Source organism: Chironomus tepperi, unplaced genomic scaffold (assembly GCF_022539635.2).
Source record: "Chironomus tepperi strain 1889 unplaced genomic scaffold, CSIRO-AGI_Ctep_v1 contig_376, whole genome shotgun sequence".
NCBI classification, from domain to species: domain Eukaryota; kingdom Metazoa; phylum Arthropoda; class Insecta; order Diptera; family Chironomidae; genus Chironomus; species Chironomus tepperi.
The window spans coordinates 2068031-2094812 of NW_027226498.1; the positions used below are offsets into that span (position 1 = coordinate 2068031).

The 26782-nt window shown below is 30.0% G+C and overlaps 1 protein-coding gene across 4 annotated transcripts in view; it reads right to left on the reverse strand.

The window, feature by feature from the left end:
- LOC139096195 (uncharacterized) overlaps window positions 1–26782 on the reverse strand; it is a 45562-nt gene that overhangs the window by 6883 nt on the left and 11897 nt on the right. Inside the window, exons 3-11 of one of the 4 annotated variants that reach the window (XM_070647886.1) lie at window positions 18237–18272; window positions 13762–14080; window positions 13272–13534; window positions 9644–9762; window positions 9295–9545; window positions 8922–9154; window positions 4696–5064; window positions 1734–4607; window positions 1326–1483 (exon numbers count right to left, since the gene is read on the reverse strand). In XM_070647886.1, the coding sequence (XP_070503987.1) occupies window positions 1326–1483; window positions 1734–4607; window positions 4696–5064; window positions 8922–9154; window positions 9295–9545; window positions 9644–9762; window positions 13272–13534; window positions 13762–14080; window positions 18237–18251 (4601 nt within the window). In that variant the 5' untranslated portion in view covers window positions 18252–18272. Of the gene's footprint in view, window positions 1–1325; window positions 1484–1733; window positions 4608–4695; window positions 5071–8921; window positions 9155–9294; window positions 9546–9643; window positions 9763–13271; window positions 13535–13761; window positions 14081–18236; window positions 18273–26782 lie in introns of all 4 variants that reach the window. The other 3 variants (XM_070647885.1, XM_070647887.1, XM_070647888.1) reach the window with 3 other exon arrangements.

Here is a 26782-nt window from a genome sequence, read left to right on the forward strand (position 1 = left end):
GATTTATTCAGACTTAAGTTTCTTGTATATTGGTATGCAGTAAACATTTTTGACTATTTGTGGATAAATTATTTTTAGATATCATGTAACTCTAATGAACAGAATGTCTGCATTTGACATAACTCAAGGAATAATCAAGCAACGAAATATATATATAATGACTAAAGACACATAAGGCCCAGCCTTATGAGCTGGAGGCACTGCGATTTTAAATCTGTTGTACCACACCCTTTAGACCTACAGTTTATAGTGGGATCCGAACCACTTGCAAGCTCTGCACATTGCAAAGACACGAGTACGTCATAAGACCTGATGTACCCTGCAATGTACCTAGTTACAATTCGTGTGCGCAAGATTTCGTAATGAAAGTCATCCAAATACTAGTATATCCTTGTATACCTAGCAGTGGAGACACATTGTTTGCCAAAGACCTCAAAACTCCACCCAACACACGAACCGAGCTTCATAACTAGAACGGTGAAATGGAAAAAGAGCTTCGAAAATTAGACATTTATGTAAAATCTGTTTCTTTATTTACCATGAAATTATTTTAACACATGAACAGAACATCCTATCAAAAATTTTCATAAATTCCAAATAGCTCTTTTATTATTTTACATTTTAACTCCTCAAACCCTCCTAAATTATAATCAAAAAGGCATTTATGTTACATATGTTTCAAGCAAAACTTTTGCCTATTATGGTTCTGAAATTAGTATTTTAATATCATAGGAACTGAATCGTGATCATTAAATCATGATTTATTATGAAATTTCAAAAATTTTTATACTCTTCTCAATCCACTTTGCTTCTTAAAAAGCCGCAAAGCTCATTAATCAAAACTAGACTAGCTTACAAGTTTTATGAAAAACTGTTTTACCACTGTGTTAGGATTTCCCTCTATTTAAAATATGAGCGCAATTTTCTCGAGACATCTGCTTAGCTGTCAATCTATTAATGTCTTGACAATGAGAAAGATGCGTTGTATTTTTACATTTTTTACAGTGAAAAAACCAGAGGCAGAAATAGAAATCATCATTTTAATACTGAATCAGCATTTTCTCGAGCACAAACGTAAAAGATGAAAAACGATAAAAGAAAGGAAAATTTACAGGACGACATGACATTAAAAAAGAAAGTATATAAAAGATGCTCAAAATGGAACTGTGGGACAAGGAATAAAAATTTATTTTACTACCATAGGAACAATCAATGAATTCATGAAACTCATATAAATGATAGAAACTTAAAAAATTCTCTAAATAATTTTCAAATGTATTTTTTTGAACTGATCTATAGAAAGGACATCTAACAAGGGTTCTTACTTGCCGCACACCTTGCAGGGGAAGGAAAATTCATCCTTTATGCTTGTTCCCGCTTGATTACTATTGTTTAATAAATTACCATTATTCAACTGGTTCATGCTTCGTCCAATGCAGTGAATTCGTGTGTGTCCATGCAATGCAACGCGAGATGAAAAGCTCTGATGATTTGTGACGGATGTTGTGCATTATGGATAATAGAAGAAGAGAAGTGGGGAAGGGACGAGAAAGAAGAAGAGAAAAGAAAAAGCGCATTAAAAATTGATGCATTTCATTAAAGTAATGATTATGATGATAATGATTATGGTATAGTGGGTGAGTTTGTAGAATGAATGGTGGAATAGCATAGCTGATGGTGGTTTATTGCAATAAAAAAATCATGAAGCAAAATTATATCATTAATTAACTTACGGCTGAACAATCCGGTACTTCGCACACATGCGGTCGTAATTCATTATTGTGGCCAGCGACAGTTGAATTAATATTATTGTTATTATTATGACCATTTCCGTTTTGGATCGTTGAATTACTCAAATTATTGTTATCGTTAATATTTTCAACATAATCAAAAAAATCGTCGCTGTTATTGTTATGTTTATTATCATTTCCTATCATGTTGCAATCACGAGATGACTGTTGTTGATGATGATGATGCTGATGACACAGTTGTAGATATTGTTGTTGTATTTGCTGATTCTGTTGCTGTGGTAGATGCGTCGATTTATATTCATTACACAATTTCTTCCAGAAATAATATAATTGAACACAATCACCAGTTGTCTTGTTAAGGATACCTCGTGCAATGCTTGTGAAATCTTTTCCATATATTTCTAATCCCTTAAGGAATTGTTCCATTTCAGTTTGCGACCATAGTTTATCTAGACTTTTGTCACTACTTTGGAGTAGTTTTAGTACAGCTACATGCACTTCACCTTGTGATTCCATAAGTATCTTTAAGGCAGACTCAATTGAATGAGTGGGTACAGCAGACGATTTTGTTAAATCGATATAACGGTCTAATTGACGATCATCTTCGAGGACATTTGGTTTCCATAGTAATGTCTCATATGTTTTCTTATCCTCAGACTTAACACTATTATTAAAACTATTATTGTTATAAATTATTTCCGATGGCAATGTTGCTTGATAATCCGTGCCTATATTGACTCTAGGTTTTTCGAAGAAATCAATCATATCAACCTCATCATCAAAATCATTATTTAATCGGTCAATTGGAACTGATGCGTATAATCCAATGCCATATCGTTCTGGATTTAAAATTGGTGATGGTGTATAATGCAATTGAGATATTCTTTTCATCTTTGATTTGAATTGCTCGTGTTTCTTAACAACCATTTCGTACTGCTCGTTTAGATTACAACTAAGATTATTATCATTAAAACTATTAAATTTTCTTTTATTAGAGAGCAAAGCACTTTGTAAAATTTTTGGTGATGAACCGGATGATGAAGATGATATGCTATTTGGACTCAGGAAGACTGAACCAATATTATCTTTTGTTAGAATTTGTTCCGTTTGTACACTTAAAAGATTCTTATCACTATTATCACTGGATTCAATTATTGGACTGTTATGATGACTTTCAATTTTAATTTTCTTATTTTCGGGTGGTGAGAATGGATCAATATCAAAATTTGGTGTTTCATGTGATTGTGAATTTTGTAGAGACGAAGAAGTCGACGATGATATCAAATGTGGCTGGCTACGATGATGTCCAAAGTCACGTGGAACTGACGATAGAAGTGGATCATCTGAATTTGACATCATTTGTGATTGAAGTGAAAGACCAGCTGATAGAAAATATAAATCTAATGTTGAGCCAGCTCCATCATCTTCATTAGGTAGTACTTCTTCTAATGCCTCTTTAACCTCCTCAGCCGTAGACATAGATGAGAAAAATGCAGCTGATAATGGCGACGATGCATTCACTCGATCATCATCGACAATATTAAATGCTTGTGCTTCATCTAAGAAATCTAAATTTTGATTAAAATCTTGTAATTTGGCACTGTTATCACCGATGAATGTTTTTGAATCGTTATTTAGAAAACTATTATCTAGAATGCTTTTATTACTGTTACTTCCACTGCAACTGTTACTGTTACAGTTTCGAAACTCCTCTAAAACTGCCTTGCTATCGTTGAATAATTCATTTTTGAGTTGTAAGATGCGCTCACTTTCAGTTAGATTACTATTGTCTTTTGTATCTTTCATATTGTGGAACAATTCATTGCTATCATCCAACAGTCCAAAATCATTTACACTATTATTATTATTTTTCATATTTGTCTTTTTATCGTCATGGAAAAATGTACTAACATCAGAGAAATGATGAGAGTCGTCAAGGAATGGCGAAGCTTGTGCAATTGCTTCATGACTTGCAGGAGGAGTTGGATATGCTAAAGGTGATGGTAATGGTGATGATGATGTTGGAGATTCATTGCTACTACTGCATCCATACAGTACATAATCTTTAGAATTTAAAGTACCAAATTCAACAAGTGAATCTGGTAGAGGAGAATCTAGGACAGCTTGCAATTGACGTGATGGCGTGAAGCTTTGATTGAGCGATACGCTATCTGATAATGATGTATAATCACTAAGGGATGCAATGTCATCAAGATGATCTGATGTGGAGTTATCTTGCAATAAATGTATTGAGTCGACAGCTTGCAAGAGCATTGCTGTGTCATTAACGCTATAAACATCACTGTCACTGAGAAAGGAAGGAGAACTATTTGCTGAATACGTGAGAGCATAAATGTCTCCGGAAGAGCCACTTGTGCTGGGTGCTTGAGATATTGTTAATGATAGAGGACTCGATGAGCCATTTGATGATAAAACTAATGATGCTGGCGAAGAATCTGATACAGTTTCTGTTGTGGAAATTGATGCAGGTACCACAACTCTTGTAGCTTGAATGGTATTACTGGTATTTGAATCTGTAGATGCTCTTTTAACAGCAACTTTAGTTGTTCCACGTTTCAATAGCTCAATTAATGTTGCATCTTTCTCGCTCGATAATGTCGATATTTGTGTCGCCTTTTGAACAACATTTGTTGCCGTCTGTTGAGCGACTTGTTGCACAATTGCTTGCTTCGTAAGTCCATTAAATGTATTTGATGTGAGACCAGATGCTACAATTGTGATTGTATTGTTATTAGTATTTGATAATGTGCTCACATTTTTAGCATTTAAAAAGGCTTCCGCTTCTGCAAGACGTCGTGTTGTGGACAATGGTGCTGCTGGGACAACAAATGCTCCCTGCAATGACATTAAATATTAAATCAAATGATTTTTTATTTTATCTTAATGTAATAAAAATGAAAATTCATTTTCAAGCTCAATTTACCTTCAAGTCTTTGCTTCTCTTGTTAATTATTTTCTCTTCAATTAACGCTCGAACACCAACCGATGCTGTTTGCAGTGGTGGTCCTGACGATTCTTTCTTATCTGATTTCTTTGTATCCGTATCTTTTTTGAAGTAGCCTCCATGAAGTCTCATATGTCCATTTAGTGCTGGTATATTTTTAAACTTCCTATGACACAAATTACACTCCACAGGCTTCTGATCACCCCCATTAGCACCGGTATTTTTTTGGGCTTGTGTGGTTTGATTACTATTTGTTGTTGTCGATGTTGACGTTGATACTTGCTGTTGATTGGCATTAGATTTCACAGCAGCTTCAATAGTTGTTGTTGATGTCTTTACTTGATTTTGCTGTAGCTTTTTGAAAATACAAATAAAATTGCGAAAGGACCTTTAATCTCTAATTTAATTAATTTAAATTAATTTTATGTTTGATGTTACAAAGTAATATGTGGTATGTGGTATTTATGCATATTATTTCCAGAAAAAGAAATTATTTCATCGAATGAAATAGATAATTTGAATTTGAAAAATGTTCAAAATTCATTTGACAATTCGAAACCAATTTTATAGCATGATTCACTTAAAGTATTTTAAAATAATTCAATTAATTTGAAGAAATTGTATTGAAAAGTTTATCGTTTCATTTGAGACGAGTTTATCTCTCAAAATGCAAGATACAGAAAGTATAAAGGACGAAAAAGTTCCTTATTTACTCTCGCATGAGTCACAAAGTATTGAGTAGAATTTAATTCCATTAAAATTTCATTTCTTTGATGTTATTACTGCGTACAAAAAATATCTCCATCTCTCTTATTTTCACCATCGTTTGATAACGTTGTCTCCATTTACTCTGTGTCTCTTCCGTCTGATTTATGTGCTTCAATTTTTAATGCAATATAAATTTCAATTAATGTCGAGCACTTTTATTTCTATTTGCTCTTTACTTTTGCAACTGCCATTTTCTCCATTTCTCATTTCATTAAAATGTAGCATAAGAAGAGTAGGATGGAACAAATTTACTAAAATATTTAAATAAAGTTTTCTTTCAATTTCTATTCAAATATTTGAATATGAAAAGTGCACTGACTCAGTTGATGTAAGAGAAGTAAAGATTTCATTCTACAACGAAATGCATTATGACTGCATTACATAAAAGGCACTCACTGTCGTGTGAAAATACTCTAAATCCTTTCCATTCATTAATTATTTGACGACTTTACAGCCGTTTTGCTTAATAAAATATTTAATAAAAGTGAGAATGAGCATCCTTATTCTATCTTTAGAACCCATCCATCCGTCCTTTTATCACAAATTTATAAGCTGTGAAATTCATGTTATTTTTTCTCTCATTTTAAGCAAAATTCTATGACATTTAAAGGCGCAAAATATTCAGGACGAGTGTTAATAATAACAATATGATGATATAATAAAAAAAAATGAAAAATATGAAGGTTGGATTGTTTAATGAAGATTGTATGAAAGGAGATAAAAAGTATAAAAAAATGTTTATCAAACAGAAAATGTGTTTCACACAATAACAGCTCAAACAAAGGAGGTTTGACATCATCGTTATCGTCATCATCCGTGAAATGAAGTATAAAAAAGTTTAAGCATGCATATACACATGTCAATGTATAACTGTGTAATTTAGACAGTAATTAAACAAAAGGGTAAAGAAAAATGTTCCATCAGTGTTTTATCAGGATGGGCAGATATGAGCGTGATTTTTTGAATGAAATCATGTTAATCTCAAATTGATGTTTTGCATTCAAAATCGTTTAAATATTTTAATGTGCAAATCTAGGTTTCCTCAATAAATATAGCAAAAAACCAACATAAATCTAAGTTTAAGTCTAAAAACATCTTAGTTTACATAAATAATGAAGTCAAATCGTTTCTTCCTTCTTTAATACTATCAGAAAGCAAAAGGTGTTCAAAAGGTGAGCATGTATGAGTTGGTTTAAAAAACGGAATATATGTAAAGCTGAACAAAATAAACGAGATTGTGAAGCACGGGGTGCACGAGAATGATGATATGAAATTTATGTAAAATTTCTCGTTCTCTGTTTTTATTAAATTCTCATGTGGTTATTTGCATGGTTTTTACAGCACAAATTTTTGTCTCATCCCATCACATCCATTTATGTTTCATCTCTTTATGTCTCCATCTCACTTTATCTAAGACTAGATTTTTATGAGTTCATCTAACATTGTAATAACATAAACATTCAAAATAACACACATACACACACAATTCTTTTTTTCTGCACATTCCTTCATATTCATGCTGAACTGAACTGAGACTCTGTTTTGTATGCGGTGAAAATTCCTCTGTGAAAATGAAGCAAACTGTGAGAGTTTTCATAAAATAATGCTCTCGGCTCTCTTGGTCCATGTTCTTTGGTTAACCATTTTTTAATGGAAATATAATTTTTATGGATGTTAGTAATCTTTTCATATGATGAACAAGTAAATTTGTGTATTTTATCTAATGCTATTACAAAAGTATGAAATAATTTAATCAGCAGAAAGTAGAAATAAATTTTAATCCTTTTCTGTTCTCTTTCCAAGATAAAGTAATAGGGTTATTCCTTGAAAATGAGAATTATTACTGACTTTTTCTATTTGAAGTCTTAATAAGTTTTTACTATATTAAGCTAAATGACGTATTTTATACCACGACTCTCTAAAAAGTTTTTTTGAAATATTCCATGTCGAACTTAATTTTCCTTTTTTTAATCTGTGGACAGACTTTTCATTAAACTGATTAAATTTAGAATTTTCATGAAAAGAAGAATAAAATTGGAAAGTTTTCAAACTTTTCATCGATATGCTTTTGGCATTAAGCAGAAGAAAAAAATGTAAAATCATAACAAGAAGCATGAAACCCCAAAAGAGATCTGGAAATTCCTTAAATTTATTGAAATCATATTTTCTTCTCTTCTTATTGGAATTTTTCTTTTCATACTATTTTTCAAATTATTAAAACTCCTTCCAAAACTGCCATTTAAAAGTTCAATTTAAACTCGGGCTCCCCATTAAAGCACAATTATCAATAAAACAAAAATTCCCCGCCATGCTTGCCGAGGTTCTACACTGGCTCATCCATATTATTATCCTTTTACTTCTCGTTCACCTGATTGTTCTCATGGTGCCTTTTCACTCAATTCGATATTTTTTATTCTATTTTCATACATTTTCCATTTCATACTTCCTTTTGCATGCTTTGAATTCTAACATATATTAGTCTGAACAGTCACTGCTATTACATTTTATTTTATCTTAAATTCCAAAGAAGATGAAAGAAAGAAAACATGTAAGAAAAGAATGAAATTGTGAATCGCTAGAAAACAATGGAAGAAACAATTTCATTATTTTTGCACCTGCTGATGTTTCTTTTGTGTATCATATTTCTAGCAAAATGCTAAAGAAAAGTGAAAATGTCAAACAAAAATGAACCAAACATGAAATGTATGTAAAAATTATATTAATATCATATGCAAATACTTTTCTGTTCATGATAATGATATTTTATTGAAAATTTGGAATTAATGTAATTTGTTACACAATTCGATGACACCAGCCTGAATTCGACTGTAATTTGAATACAAAAATGAACAATTGAATTCTCGGAATTACCTTTAATTAAATAGAAGTTAAATGGTTAAGCATTAAACCAATTTCAAGCTCATGAAACTAATGACACTCATTTACTTAGTCACAATAAATAATTATTAATTATTTTCATGACTCAATCAATTCATAAATCTTTAACTAGTGCAGTTCTTAACAGAGCTTCATATTCCCTCCTATTTTATACTTATTACTAAAATCTCAGATGTTGATATATAAATTGAATATATGACACCTTTATGTTGTTGTTTATAGCATACAAGTGAATATTTTTATTTTGATTATATTTCGTGTGTGTCTGCACATAATGATTTTACGCATTTTTATGTTGGAGATGGGAGAGATCTACTTTCATATCCTATTTTTATGATATCACACTGTATGAACATGGATTTCAAGAATTAAATTAAGTATGTGAGTAAAGTATATCATAAAAGCACATAATACGCATAAGAGTGTATGAAGGCTTATGAAGGTACGTAAGTATGTAAACGCATAAACGTAGAGTAAGAAGGGTTTTTTATGAAACTAATGTCATATGATAAAAGTAATCAATGTAATCTTATTTTTACCTGCATATTCCATGTTCTCGGTCTTTGCGCTGACGATTTGTGTCCATTCGCATGCTTCGTTTGCTGCATAATTTGACTAATCAAATCCAACTGTTGACGTGTTAATCCTTCATTATTTGTCCCAGCAGGCGATGATGGAGATGGCGATTTCGAATTGATTGCAGTAATTGTATTTCCATCAGCATTCATCTGATATTGAATACAGGTAGCACCATGCGGCGAACTAGCATCACCTAATGTCAATTTTTTAGATTAAAAAGGAAAAAAAAGTTTTATATAAATTTTTTATGTTCAACATCCAAACTAGACATAACACATAAAATAAAAAATAGAAAGAAACTATTGATGATAAAAAAAAGCTGAGAGATTTTACCGCTTGCTGTTGCGGGTGATAAACTGGGATTGGTAATTGTTGATGTACCGCTGCTTGCATTATTGGACGACACGCTGTTTGATTGATTTTGTGAAGATGACGTTGTCGTTGTTGTTGTCGCAAGAACCAACGAACTATGATGATTCTCTGTATGTCGTCTCAATGAGCGCGCATCACAGTAAGATTTACCACATCCTTCTGCCTTACACTCATATGGTTTCTTATTGCGATGTGTCAACATGTGTCCATTTCTATTATTATAGATAGTAGATTTTGGTTGATATGATGAAAAGGTATTGAAAGTGGATTATATTGATTAAAGAAAAGAAATTAAATTTCCATCACTTACAGATGATCCTGACGCTTGAATGCCTTTGAGCACATGCCACATACATATTTCCTCTCATCACTATGTGTCAATTTATGCTTTGCTAATGCTGATGCATTTCCGAAAACTTTACTGCACACCTGCAAAGACAGAGAGAAAAGACAAAAAAAATGAGAAAAACACTTTATTGGCACTAAATCGATTTTTTTCATCAGTCTTGAATTCATAAACGTCCTGTATTACTTAAAAATTGATAAACAATTCACGAAGCGATGCTTGAACATTAAGAGGCTGAACAATTTTTGAATATTTGATGATTAAATTTCCATCCCTTCAAACCATTGAGTGAATAAAGAAGGGAGAGTGAACGAGATAAAGTAAGCAAATTTATACAGTTTTGAAGGGTACAATAACTTATAAGCTGTAAGAGCAGTCAGTGGTAGAGTAGCAACAACGTCTGACATACAGATGAGTGTGAGTGACTTGAATTTTAAATAACTTGAAAGATTCATGAAAGATTTTTACTTGCTTTGCTACTGCTTTTGACGCTTTAGTGGCTTTCTTCAATGTATTTCTCTCTCCTTCAATTTCTTTATTCACGAACAATAAAAAAAAGTTTCAAAAGGCAAAGAGAATGAATGAAAAGTTTAACATTTTTGAACCCTAAAAGCAAAAATGTGAAATAAGTTTGACACCGTCGACATATTGGCATTTGTTAAATTCTTATATTAGGCTTATTGAATTTTTCTTTCTTTCTTTTCTTACTTGGCTTAACAAAAAAATATTCTTTTTCAGACTCCTTTTCTCTTTTGTCAATAAATTATTATAAATTCATTTCATCCTTGAACTAAGAATGAGAACGTTCATTCCTATCCATTCACAAAAGCTGTTTAAATTAAATATTTCACTTCATGCTCCTTGCACCATGTTGATTTAAGATTTTAGACTCAAAATTTAAGATGAATAGAAGTGTGAAAATTGTCACTACGTATACATATTTAGTTATTCATTCATAAAATTTAAAGAATAATTCCTTAAGGATGAAAAAGTTTTCGACATTCCAAACGAATGACTTCAACGAATCAAACGTTTGTATGAGCTGTGCAAAGACATTTTCAAGTGTTTATTTTGGTTCTCCTATTAGAACGAAAAGGATATGTCATCACTATGCAATGGTTAAGAATTGTATGTCCACACATTGGCAAATATATAGAATAGCAAGATGATAGTCATATCATTAACCCTCATATTCAAGTACTTTTTCATATCCACATATGTGTTTGCTGGTGAAAATATATTTTATGGCTATAACCCATATGTTTAATTAAAATTACACATTGCATATGTTTTTGAGGCCATTTTTAAATTGAAGCAGAATCAAAAGCTTTGTGGTCTTGAATCTGCAAAAGCATTATACAGATATTTGGTCAGAACACTAATCTCATGTCTTTTCCCCTCTCATTAGTCATTCTCGTTATCCAATTCATACAATGAATATTTGTTTATGCTACCTTGTGCCATTTTAATGAGATGGTAAATGAAATGATAATATTGTAACATGACAAAGCAGTATCAGGAAAATGAGGATGAGAAGAGTTGAATAGAAAGCTAATTCATTATTTAAATAATTGCCTTTGGTCTCAAAAATAAATCATTAGAGGAGGACTTTATTCAATGAATGGTTGAATGAATTGCATGACTATAATATGTCTATTGATCTTCATCGTTTGCATTATTGGACAGTCTTTTAACTTCATGCACGCACAAAATTAATCAAGTCAATTTTTATCATCATCAATAGATATAATTCAATGTATTCATGCTTGTTTTAGTATGTAAGTAAGTAAGTAAGTAAGTGTAAGATGGAGGAAGAGAAAGATGCTGACGATGATAATACTTTGTTGCTTTTATATCTGTTTAGTGCTTTGGTAATGAGAAAATAGCTGAAGTAATGTAATAAATGCCTTCATGCTTTTATTATTTAAAGGCACATATATTATGGAAGGACGAAGGCAAGCGCAAAATGTTTCGTGTATCATAAATTACAATTCTCGTTGTCTTTCTTCCTTCCTGTTCCGAACTTACATCAGTATGCTGTAACAGCACTCTGATTATCACACAAAAGAACTGCCTCAATGTTTTGTTCTCTCTTCTTTTTAACTGTGTTTGATTATTTTAACAAAATTTATCGTTTGTGCATCTAGAATATTAATTTGAAAATTTACAGACATAAAGAGATTCAATCGAAGTTCAAACACTAAGTTCTTTTAAATTGAATTTTAAATGTGGACAATATTGAAAACCTCTTAAAAGTCATTCAAGTTCCCGTATACATTTTTCTTCTTTGCACAGCATTAACGTTTATGACACTGAACTAACAATGAAAGACAAAATCATCATAATGGTCATCTCATCGTTGTTGTTCAGATTTCGAGATAACTTTTAAAGGGCAGCAAAATGTACAATGTTCAGTAGTGAAATGTAATAGAAATATCATCAGCAATAATATTGAATACCTATTGTTATGGTAGAGAATGACAATTGCTAGGCATGCGTACAATGAAACGCGCAATTTGTGAATTGGAATTCATTTGTAATATTTTATTATGTTATGTAGTTCTTTAATATGTTTTCACTTAGCCTACACACGCAAAAAATTATTTTCTTTTATGCTTGATGTTGTTTGTCTTCCATGTATCACTCTTTTACATTACTGTTTCATGTGTGATAACAAATTGAAATTGAAGGCGGATTTTAATGTCGCGAAATTGTTTTCAATTTAAATTCTTGACTTTATTTTGACGAGAAAAGCTAAAGGAAGAAAAATCCTTTAATCTAATTTCTTATTTGAAAAGATTTGAATATGATTGACACTTTTTGTGATATATTATTCGTGAGTGAAACCAAGACTATCTCAAATACATTAAAAAGGGATAAAATTCGCCAATCAAAAATGTTAATAAAGTTTGTCATAACCTATAACGTTAAGTGCGATGATTTCTTTTTTCCTCGATAAAATGATATGTATTTTGCTGTGCAAATACATCAAGCATAACATGATGTCGATGAAGCAGACATTTGCATGATAATCAAAGGGAATAAAAGAAATGACAAATTTTGCAGAAAATCAAAAATGCTGAATCAAACTTTTTCTGTTCTCATTTTTTAAAATATGATTTGTCATTCTACATAGTATCACAGGTGTTTCATATTCACAAATCGATATGCAGCAAAATATCAAAGAATACATTAGGATTCGAATTGAAATAGAAACTTTTAATCACATAAAAATATAAATTAAGCACAGAACTGAAACTCATGTGGTCAACTTTTCACTCTTGTTCAGGCATTGCTTTCAGAAAAGTAACCGATTTAGCTTTGTAAACCTGAATTGTTTATCATAGATATGACCTTTGTTTAAGCGCATCTATCAAATGATCTTGTCATTTGTCTAGGCTCAGATCAGTGTTTCTCATACTTTTTAGAAGCGGACACATCAAAAATTAATTGAAATTTACATCAGTGTCGAAACATAGTTTGTGAAGCACTGGTCTAGATGATGCAAAGGCAAGAATGACAATATCAAACAACTCAATCTACAAAAAGGCAATAGAATGTCAAAAATATAATCGATAAAACTCGCAAATACCTGACATTGTTGAGGACCATGTCGCGTTGGAGACGCAGTTTTTGGTCTTGATTTTTTAGCTGGTTGTGTTGAAGTTACTGTTGACAAGGAATTTGCTTGTGGTAAATTGGAATTTGATGAATTTGAAATTGTTGCTGTGGAAGCTAACGTTGTCATAGTGATTGGCTGATGTTGTGTAGAAACTACAATCGATGCAACGGATGTCGTTGGTGTTGATGTGGATGTCTTTTGTATTATGTTTGATGCTTCAATCACTTTTGCGACTTTAATGAAAATTGTAATGAATTAATTAAAAGTTTCCTGACTGATTCTTTTGAAATAAAAGTTTTCAAAAGCGTCGAAATGGTTTTTTTTTCATGTATACAAAGTAAAGATATTAATAGCATTAAATTAATCACTTTTGTTTAATACATACTTGCTGTTATAGGAAATAACACCACTTTGATTGTAGTTAATTATTTCATCATTTTTGCAATTAAGTCATTCTTACCTGTTTCTTGTTTAATTGTCGTTATGTTATTGGCAGTTTTGAAAAATTGTGCACTTTGATGTTGCCGACCATTAGTAACGATATCATAAGTTGCATCGCTACCAGCAGCTTGAAATGTACCCAGAACATCTGCCAAAATTTCAGGATCTGGATATCCAATTGTCAATGCATTATTTATGGTTGTGGAATCTGAAATGGGTGCTTGAACTGCTTCGCGTAATTGCAGTGTAACTGATCCTTCTGCTCCCATCGATGCACTGCACATAAGCAATCGAGGCGGTGCAAGACCAGTTAATGGTAATCGTAAACCCGTTTGAACCTAAATATAAAAGAAAAGTTTAAGTTAAGCTCATTAAGTTACAGAAAAAATAAATATAAAAAAAATGCAGAATAGAGAGTTTGGGTATTTGCGAAACATAATCTCATTATAACCTAAAGCTGAATAGAAGCAACAATAAATGGAACAAAAATAATACAACATATAATAAAGCAACAAAATCGAAACTTTTTCGTATTTCATTTTATTTTATCGATTTTCGTATTATCGTCATAAAGTACAAGATTTTCCATACAGAATTTCCTTTTTAACGAAAACTTTTTCTTCGCTTTGCTCCCTTCTCACTCCTTATAAACTTTTACCTTCAATTATTCCATCTCATCTTTCTTCATATTTTCCTTCTCATTCGCTCACTTTTGTATTTTTCGAAAATTAACCTTACAATAAAACAATAGCAATAAAAAGTTTATTTGATTCGGTTTCCATTTTTCTCGTTTTTCCTTATGCTTGCTTCAATAATTTGTCTTCGTTTCTTAATATGCTTTCATATGTCACATACATGAATAAGCATTTTTTCTGTTGCTTTCCTTTAAATTTTATTTAGGCTGGATTCTGGAAGAACTTTTTATGTTTTTTTATAAACGAGGCTGTTCATACTTTTTAAGCTATTGTTTATGAGTAGCATCTTCAAGAACTCTTAGAGAAAATGTGAGATAATTTTCAGTTTTTTGTTTTTCTGGCAATTTTCCCATTTCCCAATAGCTATGCTCTGATGACACACAGAAGATTAATTTTAGTGTATTTATCTCCATCTCTATCTTTATCTTCTAATATCTTCACTTTCAACACAAAGCGATGTTTAGAATCCACAGTCATAAATAAAAGTCATAGAGGAGCAACATTGAGAATTATAAAAATCCGTGCTGAAATGTGGGGATAAGTGTTTGATCTTTAGACTTTATCATAAAATTTGTTCAATTTATCAGATGCAAAATTTGCGTGGTATTTTTGCGTTCAAACATTCAAAAATTGTTTATGTATTGTTAATTCGAATGACTAAGAAGAGATTAATTTGCAGTTGAATATGTTGTTGGATATTATTCATAAGATTAATTTAATTAATTTAAATTACTCACTCCTACTCAGAGTACTCGGGCTAATTTTTTGTTTAAAATGTATTGAAAATCTCAAACTTAAAGAAAAATAAAATACTAGTAATCTGGATGAAGCCGGTTTCAAGTAAGTTAGGTGTAAAAATTAAGCATGTATTTGTAAGATGTGAAACATGATGATGGCTGTGAAGAAAATTAATGTGACAATTTGCGAAAATATTTTAATGAACAAGAAACAAACAAAAGAAATACGTAAATTCCACATCAACTGTCATAGGTCAGCTGGCGCTCTAAATCAATTGTAATCATGAAGCGTTTTGTATTGTTGTTACGTTTTTGGGCATTACTATTAATAGAAACTTTATTACAATAGACGCTTCATCCATTACTGACTCAATTTATTTCAAATTTATATATCTTTTGTCAGGAGAAAATGAAATGCTTCTTTGAAATACTGAGACAAAGTTGTTAAATATTTTTTTTTTTGGTGAAAATTTTCAACAAGACTTTTTATCTTTTTCAAAAAGGCTTTTCATGTTTTTTGTGGGATTTAAAATTATGCTCAGGACACGTTAAACTTTTTTTCAGAGATAAAAAGTTTTAATCTCTTAATTTTCGTTGGCGTAGGCAACTCTCATTCTTTTTATTACTCTATCATATTGTTGCCATGGGTTTCAATATTTTTCCGCTCTGAAAACCATTTTCATTCAGTTTCCCTTTATTTTATCGCATCATCTCCGATTTCCCACTGGATTCCTCTTTAAACCATTTATTGATTTTAGTTGTTGGTAGAACTTGAATAAATTTTATGTTTGCTTATTTGTACATGTTCATGTATTTGTGTATTTGTGAATGTTTATTGTTGAATGGTCAAAGCATGAATAAAGGCTGATTAATGATTTTGCAATCGGTTTAAATGTGAATATGCTCCCCTTATTGTTTAATTTACCTACTGTTGTTTGTTCACACAGCATATTCATTTGCTGTTGCTATATCTACTTTTATTTATTTCTAGAGCAAAACAATTATCACGGATACTTTTTTTTATATTTATTTGAATCATTTTAAACTACTTTTGTGTCAATAATAAACAAAACTAGCTTTCATTTTCTCACTCAGCAGTACCAAAAACTTTTTTATCCCTTCCTGTGGATTTATTTACCAAAAACCCTTATCAAACACACCAACCTCACAGCACTACATGCATAAACTGATCCTCTTCTACATTTTTCTTCTCCTTATTTCCTCCCATATTGCTTGTACATAGATTATAATAATGGAATCGTAAATCACTTTTTTATTGGAGCATGAAGATTCCTTTTATTTAGGGAGAAGGGAATTTTCTTTGTATAAGGTGGATTATTCCTATCCACAAACACACAATTTATATGCTCATGCTAATCGATGCTCATTAGCGCTTTTTAGAATGATTTACGATTATATATAAGTTTAGTGTTACTTTAATGTGTTAAGCCTTAACTTTTTGCTTGATATCATTTTGTGTGGTCATTAACAAAATCTTCAATTTATGTCTTCTTGTTTACCACCAGAATTTTCAAAATAAATTTCGCTTTTTGAAGTTTTGTCCTCATTTTTGCAAAAGTCGTCCAAATTTTTAAATCTGCAGCATTGGACTATAAGGTACAGCTGAAAACTGCAGGTCTGTGATTCCTTACTTAATCTTATTTATCTTATCTACATTCTACATAGATGTAAATGAGCAATGAGTTGATCGATTACATCAAACCGTCCAAAAATCAACATGTGGCTATTTGGGTGTTTCAATATCGTGGCCAGGAAGGTAATTAGGCTAATCACTTCCTTGAAACTAAAATAACTCAAAAACTAGATAGGTTTATGTATTTTTTGAAATATATTTCTTACTTTAAAATGTCTAAAAAACCACAACTCTGATTATGCCAATGCTATTATTGATATCCATCATTAACTCAAATCATTAATTACATGCAAATACCAATAAACGATAAAATTTATTTCGCAAAAATACCAAATCCATAAATTGAAAGCTAAATAATTGATCATTATTGATTGCGAAAGCACACACATAAGAGAAGCAATATTGGTGAGGAAGGATTAAGTAAAATAAAAAATTATGTAATTAAAACTTATTTCATTAGGATTAATTTTTGGAACTTGCATATTGCAAATTATACAGGTTGATACAGTATGAGGGAGAGAGAGAATTCAATGTTTAAATATATCACTTTATAATTTTATAAATAAATCTCATGCACACAGCGGAAATGAACAGTTTCACGGTTGCAAAAGATAAATTACATTAAATTATCTCATAGCTATACACAGTCAGAGTAAAGCACATAATAATGAGATTAATCGCTTTTCATTTGATGAATCATTGTTAAAGAAATGAGAATGCATGCCAAAAAGCTTTTTATGATTTTTTTAGAGAAGATCTTTCTACCCAAATAAATGGTGAAGAGTGATGCATACTAAAAGTGCATTTATGCATATACAAGACTTGAAAGTTAAAGAGACGCCATTAAAACCTTCGTACATGTATAATTCGATACATCAAAACTTTTTTAATTAAAATTTTTTCCCCCTTACTCCTCAACTATATATTTATAAATATATATTTGTTTCTACTCTCACGCTTTATTATACATTGTATGTATTTTGTGGCAATGCAGTTCTGCAAATGATTACAGTCATTACAAAGAGTGTTGCAAACATTTCATACTTTGTATGCTTATAAAAATAGACTACAAAAGTTTGTAGTTTTAAAAATTTATATTTATTAGAGATTCTCAAGTCATGTCGTATTGGACATATTCTGTCATACGACGGAAAAAAATTTAAGATAATTTTTAACTTTAAAATTTTCAAATAATATTAATATTGGAAATGAAAAATGCTGTTATTAATATTTTCCGATCTAAACCTCTAATTTATGTCGTGCTACGAGACGACATATGATACATGTACAAAAATACATACGAAAGAAAGTAAATGACATATTCCCATTGTAATCTCTACTATTCTGCTAGTCAGTCTAGATGAAATTGCATTGTGTTTTACATTACATTTTGCTTCGAGAAACTTACGGAATTTACAGCCATTTTTAATTACGAGAAGTGTATCTGCAATTAAAAAAAATGTGTATTATTATGAGTGAAAAATATGTCACTGTGATTTAGCTTTTAATAGCATAAAAAAATAATTTTGCTGTTTTCTGAGGGAATATAGAGCATTGCAATTCATTTAAAGCATGCTGTCTATGATAAATTTTCATGTTTTTTTGTCTTCCTTCTCTCATAAGAGTAATTTTAATTATCTCATATGCATTTGCATTAAAATATGTATTTAGAGTAAAATATATGTAGTTGAGAAGTGTGAAATACATTATGATTATGTCAAATGAGTATTATTAAAGTTACATATTGAAAATGATGATGTGTTTTTAATAAATTAATTGAAAACTTTACTTTAGTAGAAAGATTAATTTTTTATGCATACTTATTAGATTTTCTAATAGACCGAGAATAAAATAATAATAAGAGAATAACACCGAATTTTCAAAATTAGCTTAGAATCAATTAAGCATCTGAGATTTTCAAATTTATCAAAAGTAGGTAGGGGATTATATTACAAGTTTATATGAGAGTCAAGTCTCAATATTGAAAATTTTCAATCAAGAGGGGCATGGAGATTATTACATGATGTGATTTACAATATTGTGAGTCTTGAACTGAAATGTATCGTATTGGACCTGGTTTTGGATCTTATTTTGTAAATAAGAAAAAATACTTGGATGTTACTGTATTTAGAATTATAGGAGGAAAAATGCGTTTATCGTACTGATCAAAAAAGCATTTGTTAATTAAATACTGATGGATAAGCAAGAAAGAGCTTAAGTTCCTCGATATCAAGAAGACTTTTATTTTTGTTATTAAATGAGAGAATGAATAATCATACATCAAGGAAAATTTGAATGAATCATAGAATAGAACCTGTCGAATGTAAATGATACTCCGACACTCATTTCAAAAGAGTTAATGTAAACAGGAACTACAGAAATCTCAACGAGAATACTTCATTTGATCTCCTATGGACCTTAACATTTTCATAATTTAAATATCATCACATCATGAATGATTAATAATTGACATTAACGAGTAAATTTCAAGTAATTAAGGCGTGAATATGAGAAAAACTTCCAACTGTGTGGAATAAACAGAGATTTGAAAAAGAGCGTATTTGAAATCCTCATGTACTAATGTTTATTAAAGTTTAAATGAATGGATTAAATAAAACATTGAAAATCTTATAGGAGTTTAAAGAAAAATATAGCAAATTATTTCCCCATGAAGCAGACGATCGAAAACGCTTTCGAGTTTCCCAATGAGATGTTAGAGCTGAATATAGATATGAGGAAAAAAACAAGCAACTCTTTAATTCACAAAGTCATTAATCTTGAATTTTTGCTAGCTTCTCATCTCTTTTCCACAAATTCTTCTTGATGTAAATAATTCTGTTCATTTTTTTCAGCACAATAAATGTTCAATGAAATTCTTGCTCTGTTGTGTTAAATTTATTATCAAGACCTTCTTGGAAAGTTTTTTATGTGATTTTCTGTTTTTCGTTTCTTGTTCTATCTAAAAAAAATCAATTTCTAATGCTACCTAATTAATTTATTTCGTATACGACTTAGCTAAGTTATGGATTTTCTAGTTGATAATTTACGAGTTCCAGTTCAAAAGTAAAAAATTGAGTTCTGCATTTTAGGTGCGCAGCCCTGCAGTAATGGATTGTATCTTATGGTTCGTCAGAGAATACAGGCCTGCAATTTTGGACGAACCTTAAAAAATCATTTTAAAAGTATTATGAATCATGTTTGATGACATTTTTGTCTGCTGACTTCATAGGTCATTTTTATCTACAAATATTGTTTTAGCAAGTTTAATATTGTGATGAAAATTTTTGCTCACAGATCAACAACCTTGCTTACGTAGTAAACTAAAAATAAATAAATTTTTATTTTACTTAGACTTAAACATATTTGAAGTAATTTTTCTTAATAGGATTAAGAGATTTTAAATTTAATATTTTAAAGCGACGTAATGAATTCGTTTTTAGAACATGTATGCATATTGTTGTTGCTTTTTAATATAAAAGTATGGAACATTGAAAAATGATGATATTGTATCATGAAAATATAGATCCTATTAGTTAAATAAACTGCTAATGTTTCTAAACATATCTTCTTATTTCGACAAAAAAAAAATTAATTTTTGTAGATTGTAGGAAAAGTTGTGTCTTAACACATTTCAAAACATGGGAAAATTGTTGTGGTAAAAGATGTAACTTGTGAAAATCTGTTAGGTGATGATTAATGATTTTAAGTGAAAATTTTGCGAAAAAAATACTTAAATAAGGAGGGATAAAAATTTTCAGTTATAAACGTATATTTTTCCAGAATGGATGCTTATAACAAAAGTGTTCTTTACAGCACAAGCATGAGAGAGAGAAAATTTAAAGAAAAATAGTCGAAAAGATGTGGGTTGTTTTTGTATGTCGCTAACGCCATTAGTCTTGGAATTTATGACGAAAATAAACGCGAGACAATCTGATTTAAGCTTGGAGATAACACATTCCTTTTAGTCGCTTAACAGAAAGAGATATGTAGTCGTGTTTTATGTTTCAATTAATTTAATTCGAGTTATACCGCTGTTGAGAAGTGAAAAAAAATTCTCACAAATTAATTCGCGCATTGTGTTTTATTGCTTCAGCACCCATGGCGTTTCAAATTCGACAGAGAAAAAAGAGGAAATTTGAGAAATTGTACAACAATATTATAAACACATTAAAACAGTTGAAAATGCGACGAATAGGATTAATAACAATTGCTGTTGAGAAAGGTTTATAACGTGTTTTCGTATAAAATTCTCGTATGGAACTAGGAATTGTAGCACGAAAAAAAAATCGTTTTCTATCTTCAATGTCGTATAAAGGAGTCTGCTTATTTTCAATTGACAAAATACTTAAAGCGTAAAATTGAATTTCACAAAAAATATATTATTTTTCAGAATTTAACATTGATTTAACTTTAAATTCAAAGGACTGCATTTCAGATGCGCATGCTTGCAGTTTTCAGCTGGACCTTATAGTTTGTTCAAGGCTAAAGACCTCATTCTCTGTATTCTTTCTTAAAAATATGAATAATCCGAAAACTGCATTAAGATTTAATATTCCAATAATTCCTCTTTAATGAATTTAGAAAGCATGGAAGCTCATGACTTCGTGCAAGTTATCACATTTTTTTGTTGTTTTCATTTTAATTGACAGCGACAGGTGTCCGTAGAATGTGTAACAACTATAACCAATTAAACATTTACTTCACTCGTTTATTTTCACTCATACGGTATAGTCTGATGTGAATGAGAAAATGCTATACAACATTCAAGCAAGATTAAATTTATGTATAAATTTTCAAAAAAAGAAAATCAACAACTAGTTGATGGAAATATTTTTTGAATGATTCAGGAGATTTTATATGTAAAGAAAACAAAAGAATTAATGTGGCAAAGTATCATCATCATTTAAACAATCAAATGATTTTATTCACCGGCATTTACCATAAATTTTACTCCTCCACGAATAGCTTGAAAAGTGTGTGTGCCATTCGCAAGTCTGTTGTGGTTCATTTCATAACAACTTTTAGTTATCTGAACTTCTCTTGAATTTAAGCCTTTAAAAATACAGATCAAAAAAGAAAAGATTTTTACTACAACAACCTACAGTGATGGCGCTTTTAGAGATTGTAAATAAAATTAAACCTTCGCGAAATTTGTTAATAATTATTATTAGGGTCTTCCTACATACATGTGTTCGTAAATGTAAAATCAACTCTGTTTCATCAACTGTCGAAAATAAATTGTAAGCGAACAAAACCTGAGAAACATTCAGAATGCTTTAGATTGAAATGTATTGAGAGAAACGATACAACGACCTTTCTGTCACTCATTAATAACTTCTCATGTTTATATTGTAAAAATTCTTTCCTACTTCTAAATAAACTTTTTTCTTTTGATTTTGTAACTTGTTTATATTGAAACAATTTTTATGGGGAAAATACCTCCATTTAGGAAATATATACGAGAAGGATCCATTATTCTCTTACTCCATGTTCTACTTGAAATTTCAAAGCTAAATTTCAAAGTCAAATGTTTAGATACTTTTGTATGAATTTAGACTCAAAATAAACTTATGCACTGTTATTATTTCATTAAATGGAAGGTATCCCGAGCGACACCATATTTATTAGCACCAAATCGAAGTCGCCTCAATTTGGCGAACATATGACTGCAGTTCATATGGTTGGTCTTAATAAAAGAGGTTTAGCGATTCATTTGTATCGCTCGGTAAATTGTTTGAATAAGGCTTCAGACAATGTGGGAATATATTCGCAATTTGAATTAATGTAGTCTAGATCAGTTGAGATAATTGAGAAGAAACATAGCCAAATTGAAAAAAAGTATGGTTATTGTATTTTTGACCTTTTAAGCGCTAGCTTGGTAATATCGAGAAGAAAGTATCATTATTTGATAAAGGTCATTTGTAAATAACTCTAAATATAAATTATGAAAAACATCTTTAATGTATGGAAGTAAAAAGTTTAAACAAAAATTGCAGATATATCTTTATACCCACTCGGTTTCATTAAATATTTCACTGTTTTATTAAAACCACACAAAAGATAATAATCTTCTACTAACTTCTTGATAATAATTTCAAAATACGATCAAATTCATCTATCTACTCTTTGAACTTCTTTTAGATGTTTTTAATTAAATCTTTGAGTCATCTTTATTACACCTTTGATTTCTCATATGAAGTTTCAGATACACAATTTTTATGACTAAATGGGCAATCAATACTATTTCATTTTGATTATCATCTTTCAACGTGTAATGAACTAGACAAACTTTTATTGATTCCAATTTGAGATCATTTAATTTAGCTTGCAGATATTAGTGTGAGTGTGTTTGGAGGATTTATGAAAACAGGTGCAATTGAAAAACAGGAAGTAACAAATGAAACTTATTGACTTCACAATATCATACATGACTGGCCGAAAATTGGTAGCCTTTCAAATTCGAGCCTAAACTCCACAAATACATTGATTTTCATAGTATGTACGTAAATTTACAAAATATTGTATATTTTTGAAATATTGTATACAATATTATTCATCTTACTTTAAATCTCATTAAAAAAAAACTTTGACATAATTCAGAACAGTTCTAAATTTTTATAAGTTAATCTTGCCAACTTTTAAAATTTATTAATATCCTCATTAATTTTAATTAGTGAGTTTCCATGATTGATTATACTTTAAAAATATAATATTTTTTTTTACAAATTTTCTATAATAAATCAAGCGTGATATTTTGATACATATTCTATTATTTTAGTAATTTATACACTTTATTGTACATTTTGCTCTATTTATTTTCAAATTCTTCTTAGAAAATTATTTATGAAAGAGCGAACTTCAGAAAAATAAGGTCAATTCCACAGAAAAACATTAATACTTCTAAGAAATTTTAAATAAAGTATTTATAGTTTTTCAAGAAATAACAAAGAATAAGGCAAAAAAGCTTTTATTTACTATGTCATAGAAACATAATTGAAAGGTTAAAAAGTTGAATTTTATGTTACTTTTTTAGGAGATAAAAGAGCAAAGTATTTATAGTACTAACAATATTAGAATAGACATCATCATGTATTGTAGGCAAATTCAATGGAACATTTACAAAACATTTTATTTTGTTCCTTCAATGTTTTATCGACCGTAAAAATACAAAAAAATATTTTTTCATTATTTCCCAACAAAAAATGTTTTCAAGACAAGCAGGAGAAAAAGAAAATTTTGTAAAACTTTTGTAATTACATACATATACAGAATACAAATAGAGAGAAGTGAATCACTGCCTTTTGCATCATTTCACGCAAATGCTTGTATAATAGCTTATAGTCGATAAATTGATGACTAAGTCAAATGTAAACATTCAACTTGATTTATATGAGACATATACACATTGTGAAAACGTTAAAAAGGAAAGAATATGTAGATAGAGTTCAGAGTGGTGGCATATCATAAATTTTCATGGTAAATTTGTCGCATAAATTTGTTTGCATAACACCAAAGATATAAATCTACAATTTTTACTGTTTTGCATTAGGTCATCGTGCTGTGTACTATTTCTTTCATATTTAATACATCAAATGGACGAAATCTCTTTTGACACAGAAATAAGTAGAAAAATGGGTTAAAAAAATGTTATTGAATACTAAGTTTTCTTATAAAAATATTTTGAAAATTCTAAATAAATTCCAATTAAAAGTATATAAATAGTTACAATCTCTTTATATATGCACGATTATAATCAGTTTTTACTAGAGTTGTATTGAGACACAAAGGCCACATAGCCACATTTAGTCACAAATTTCGAAATCCTAACTGTCAACGTGGTCAAATTAAAACATGAAACGTGCCTTTTCTCTTTTTAAATCCTAATCAAGTTGTGCCTATCAAGACAACTCTGGCATTTACTAATTTTAACTTTGTGTTCTGAAAGCATTGAAAGTACTTTTATCAGAAATGTCAACAAATGGTTAAGATGTAATCCAATGGATTTATGGCAAATTTTTAAGTTCAGATTCGAAAATTACTTTTAGGTAGTAAAGCATTGTCTTAATCCTTCAAAAGTTCGATTAATTTATTTGCCAAAAAAGTTAATTTTGTTTTAAAAGAATGCCGAAAATACAGTATGAAATGATTCGAAGTATTCCTACATATTTATTGTAGAAAGAAGCTCAAAAAATCTGAACAAACAAATTAAGAATAAATCAAATTGATTCATGTCGTTTTATTTGAAAGAATGAATTTGAGCTAAACTTAACTTATTATGTATTATTTTAATGTGATCATCTACTCATTCAGGCCGCTTTCCCCACAGTCTATCTTCTTTTTCTTGCTTACAATGTCATAAAAAAGACATTAAAAACGCTTCACAATACACATCAAGTTTTTATTTGGACATGTGTTTTCGCCATGACTATCGCACTCAGAAAAAAAATGTAGATAAATTCTTTTATAGAATGTGTATATACATTCTCTAGTAATCGACGTAGGGAAAAAACTGACCGATGAGAAGAGAAGAAAAAGTTATGCAATTTCCCTATCCCGATTTACTTTCTCTGTATCGTTCATCTCTCTCAAATTCTCATTTTTTTTTTCAATAATTGCTATATAAATTCAGTCATCGTATTCATTCATACGTTCACGTAATGGGCATCAACATTAAGTTGAATGGTCGACTATCTGTATGAAGATAATAAAATTAATTGTCAATTTCAACAACTGTATTGTAATCGATGTAGAATCAATAGAATTCTCTCGTATAACATGCTGAGCATTCGTATTCTGTTAATTTAGTAGGTCTATAAATCGATTTTTCTATAGAACCAATGCCATTTACTAATAAAAATGCTAATATGACAGTTACAATTTCGCAAATATAAAGAAATATTCTGTAATAATTAAAATTGAATTCGTCAGGACAAACAAAATTCTCGATATATCTAGAAAGATCTGTGATATGGCAATAAGACCAACGTAAAATTTTCCACTTGGCGGAATGAGAACTTATCAATTAAGACTGAAAAATATTTAAAACATCAAACGTAATATGGATGATTTAGTAGATAATACACGCGGTATTCATATTTTTAAACCATGGAGATGATGCTAATACCTATTACATCATGACATGCCGTACTATTGTACACATATATAAAAATAGATGTGAGTGAAAGGAGGAAAGAAAATTGAAATGGCTTATCTTTTTTTGGACTTTGAAAGTGATTGACAAGTTTATTAAAGAGACGGGCATGAAGCAATAGCAACAAAATCGGATCGAAAAAAATGTGCTAAGTCAAGTCACATGCCTTTTTGGATATGTTTTCATTTCCATTTTCTCTGTTCTTCTTCTTATTCTCATTCAAAATACTAAGAAAATGCGTCATATGAGTAAAAATATATTTAAGACATACATAATTTACTTTTAACGGCCGCTTTATCTTAGGGTTTTCAGGTGGAACACGTTTTAAAATTTTCTAATTCTTTTCCTCACTTCAATGTCCCACTTTCCTCAATTTTTTGTTTCTGTTGTTTTCTTTTTAAAAATTTCCATTACAAAATAAATCACTTTAAAGGTTTTACTTCTTCTTTTTCTTTAAAAAATTCTTTCGTTGCTTCTAAATATCTCAAATGAGATGTGCGATATATCTCTTCAGAAAATGTACACGTACTGAGCATTTGACATTGCGCCAAATTAATCACTCTAATGAACTAATGGCATTCACTACTATGAATGTGGTTTTCCGCTGTTTTTACATAAATATTCCAAAAGAGAATTTTGCAAATATTTTTTTAGGTTACAGATTTTGATTCTGAATGAAATATTTTTTACAATATATTATGCAACACATGATTAATCATGAAAAGAAGATATTTGATACATATACCATGTCGAAGTTAATGACATGAATTTTAATGTAAATCCCTGCTCATTTCATTTAATAT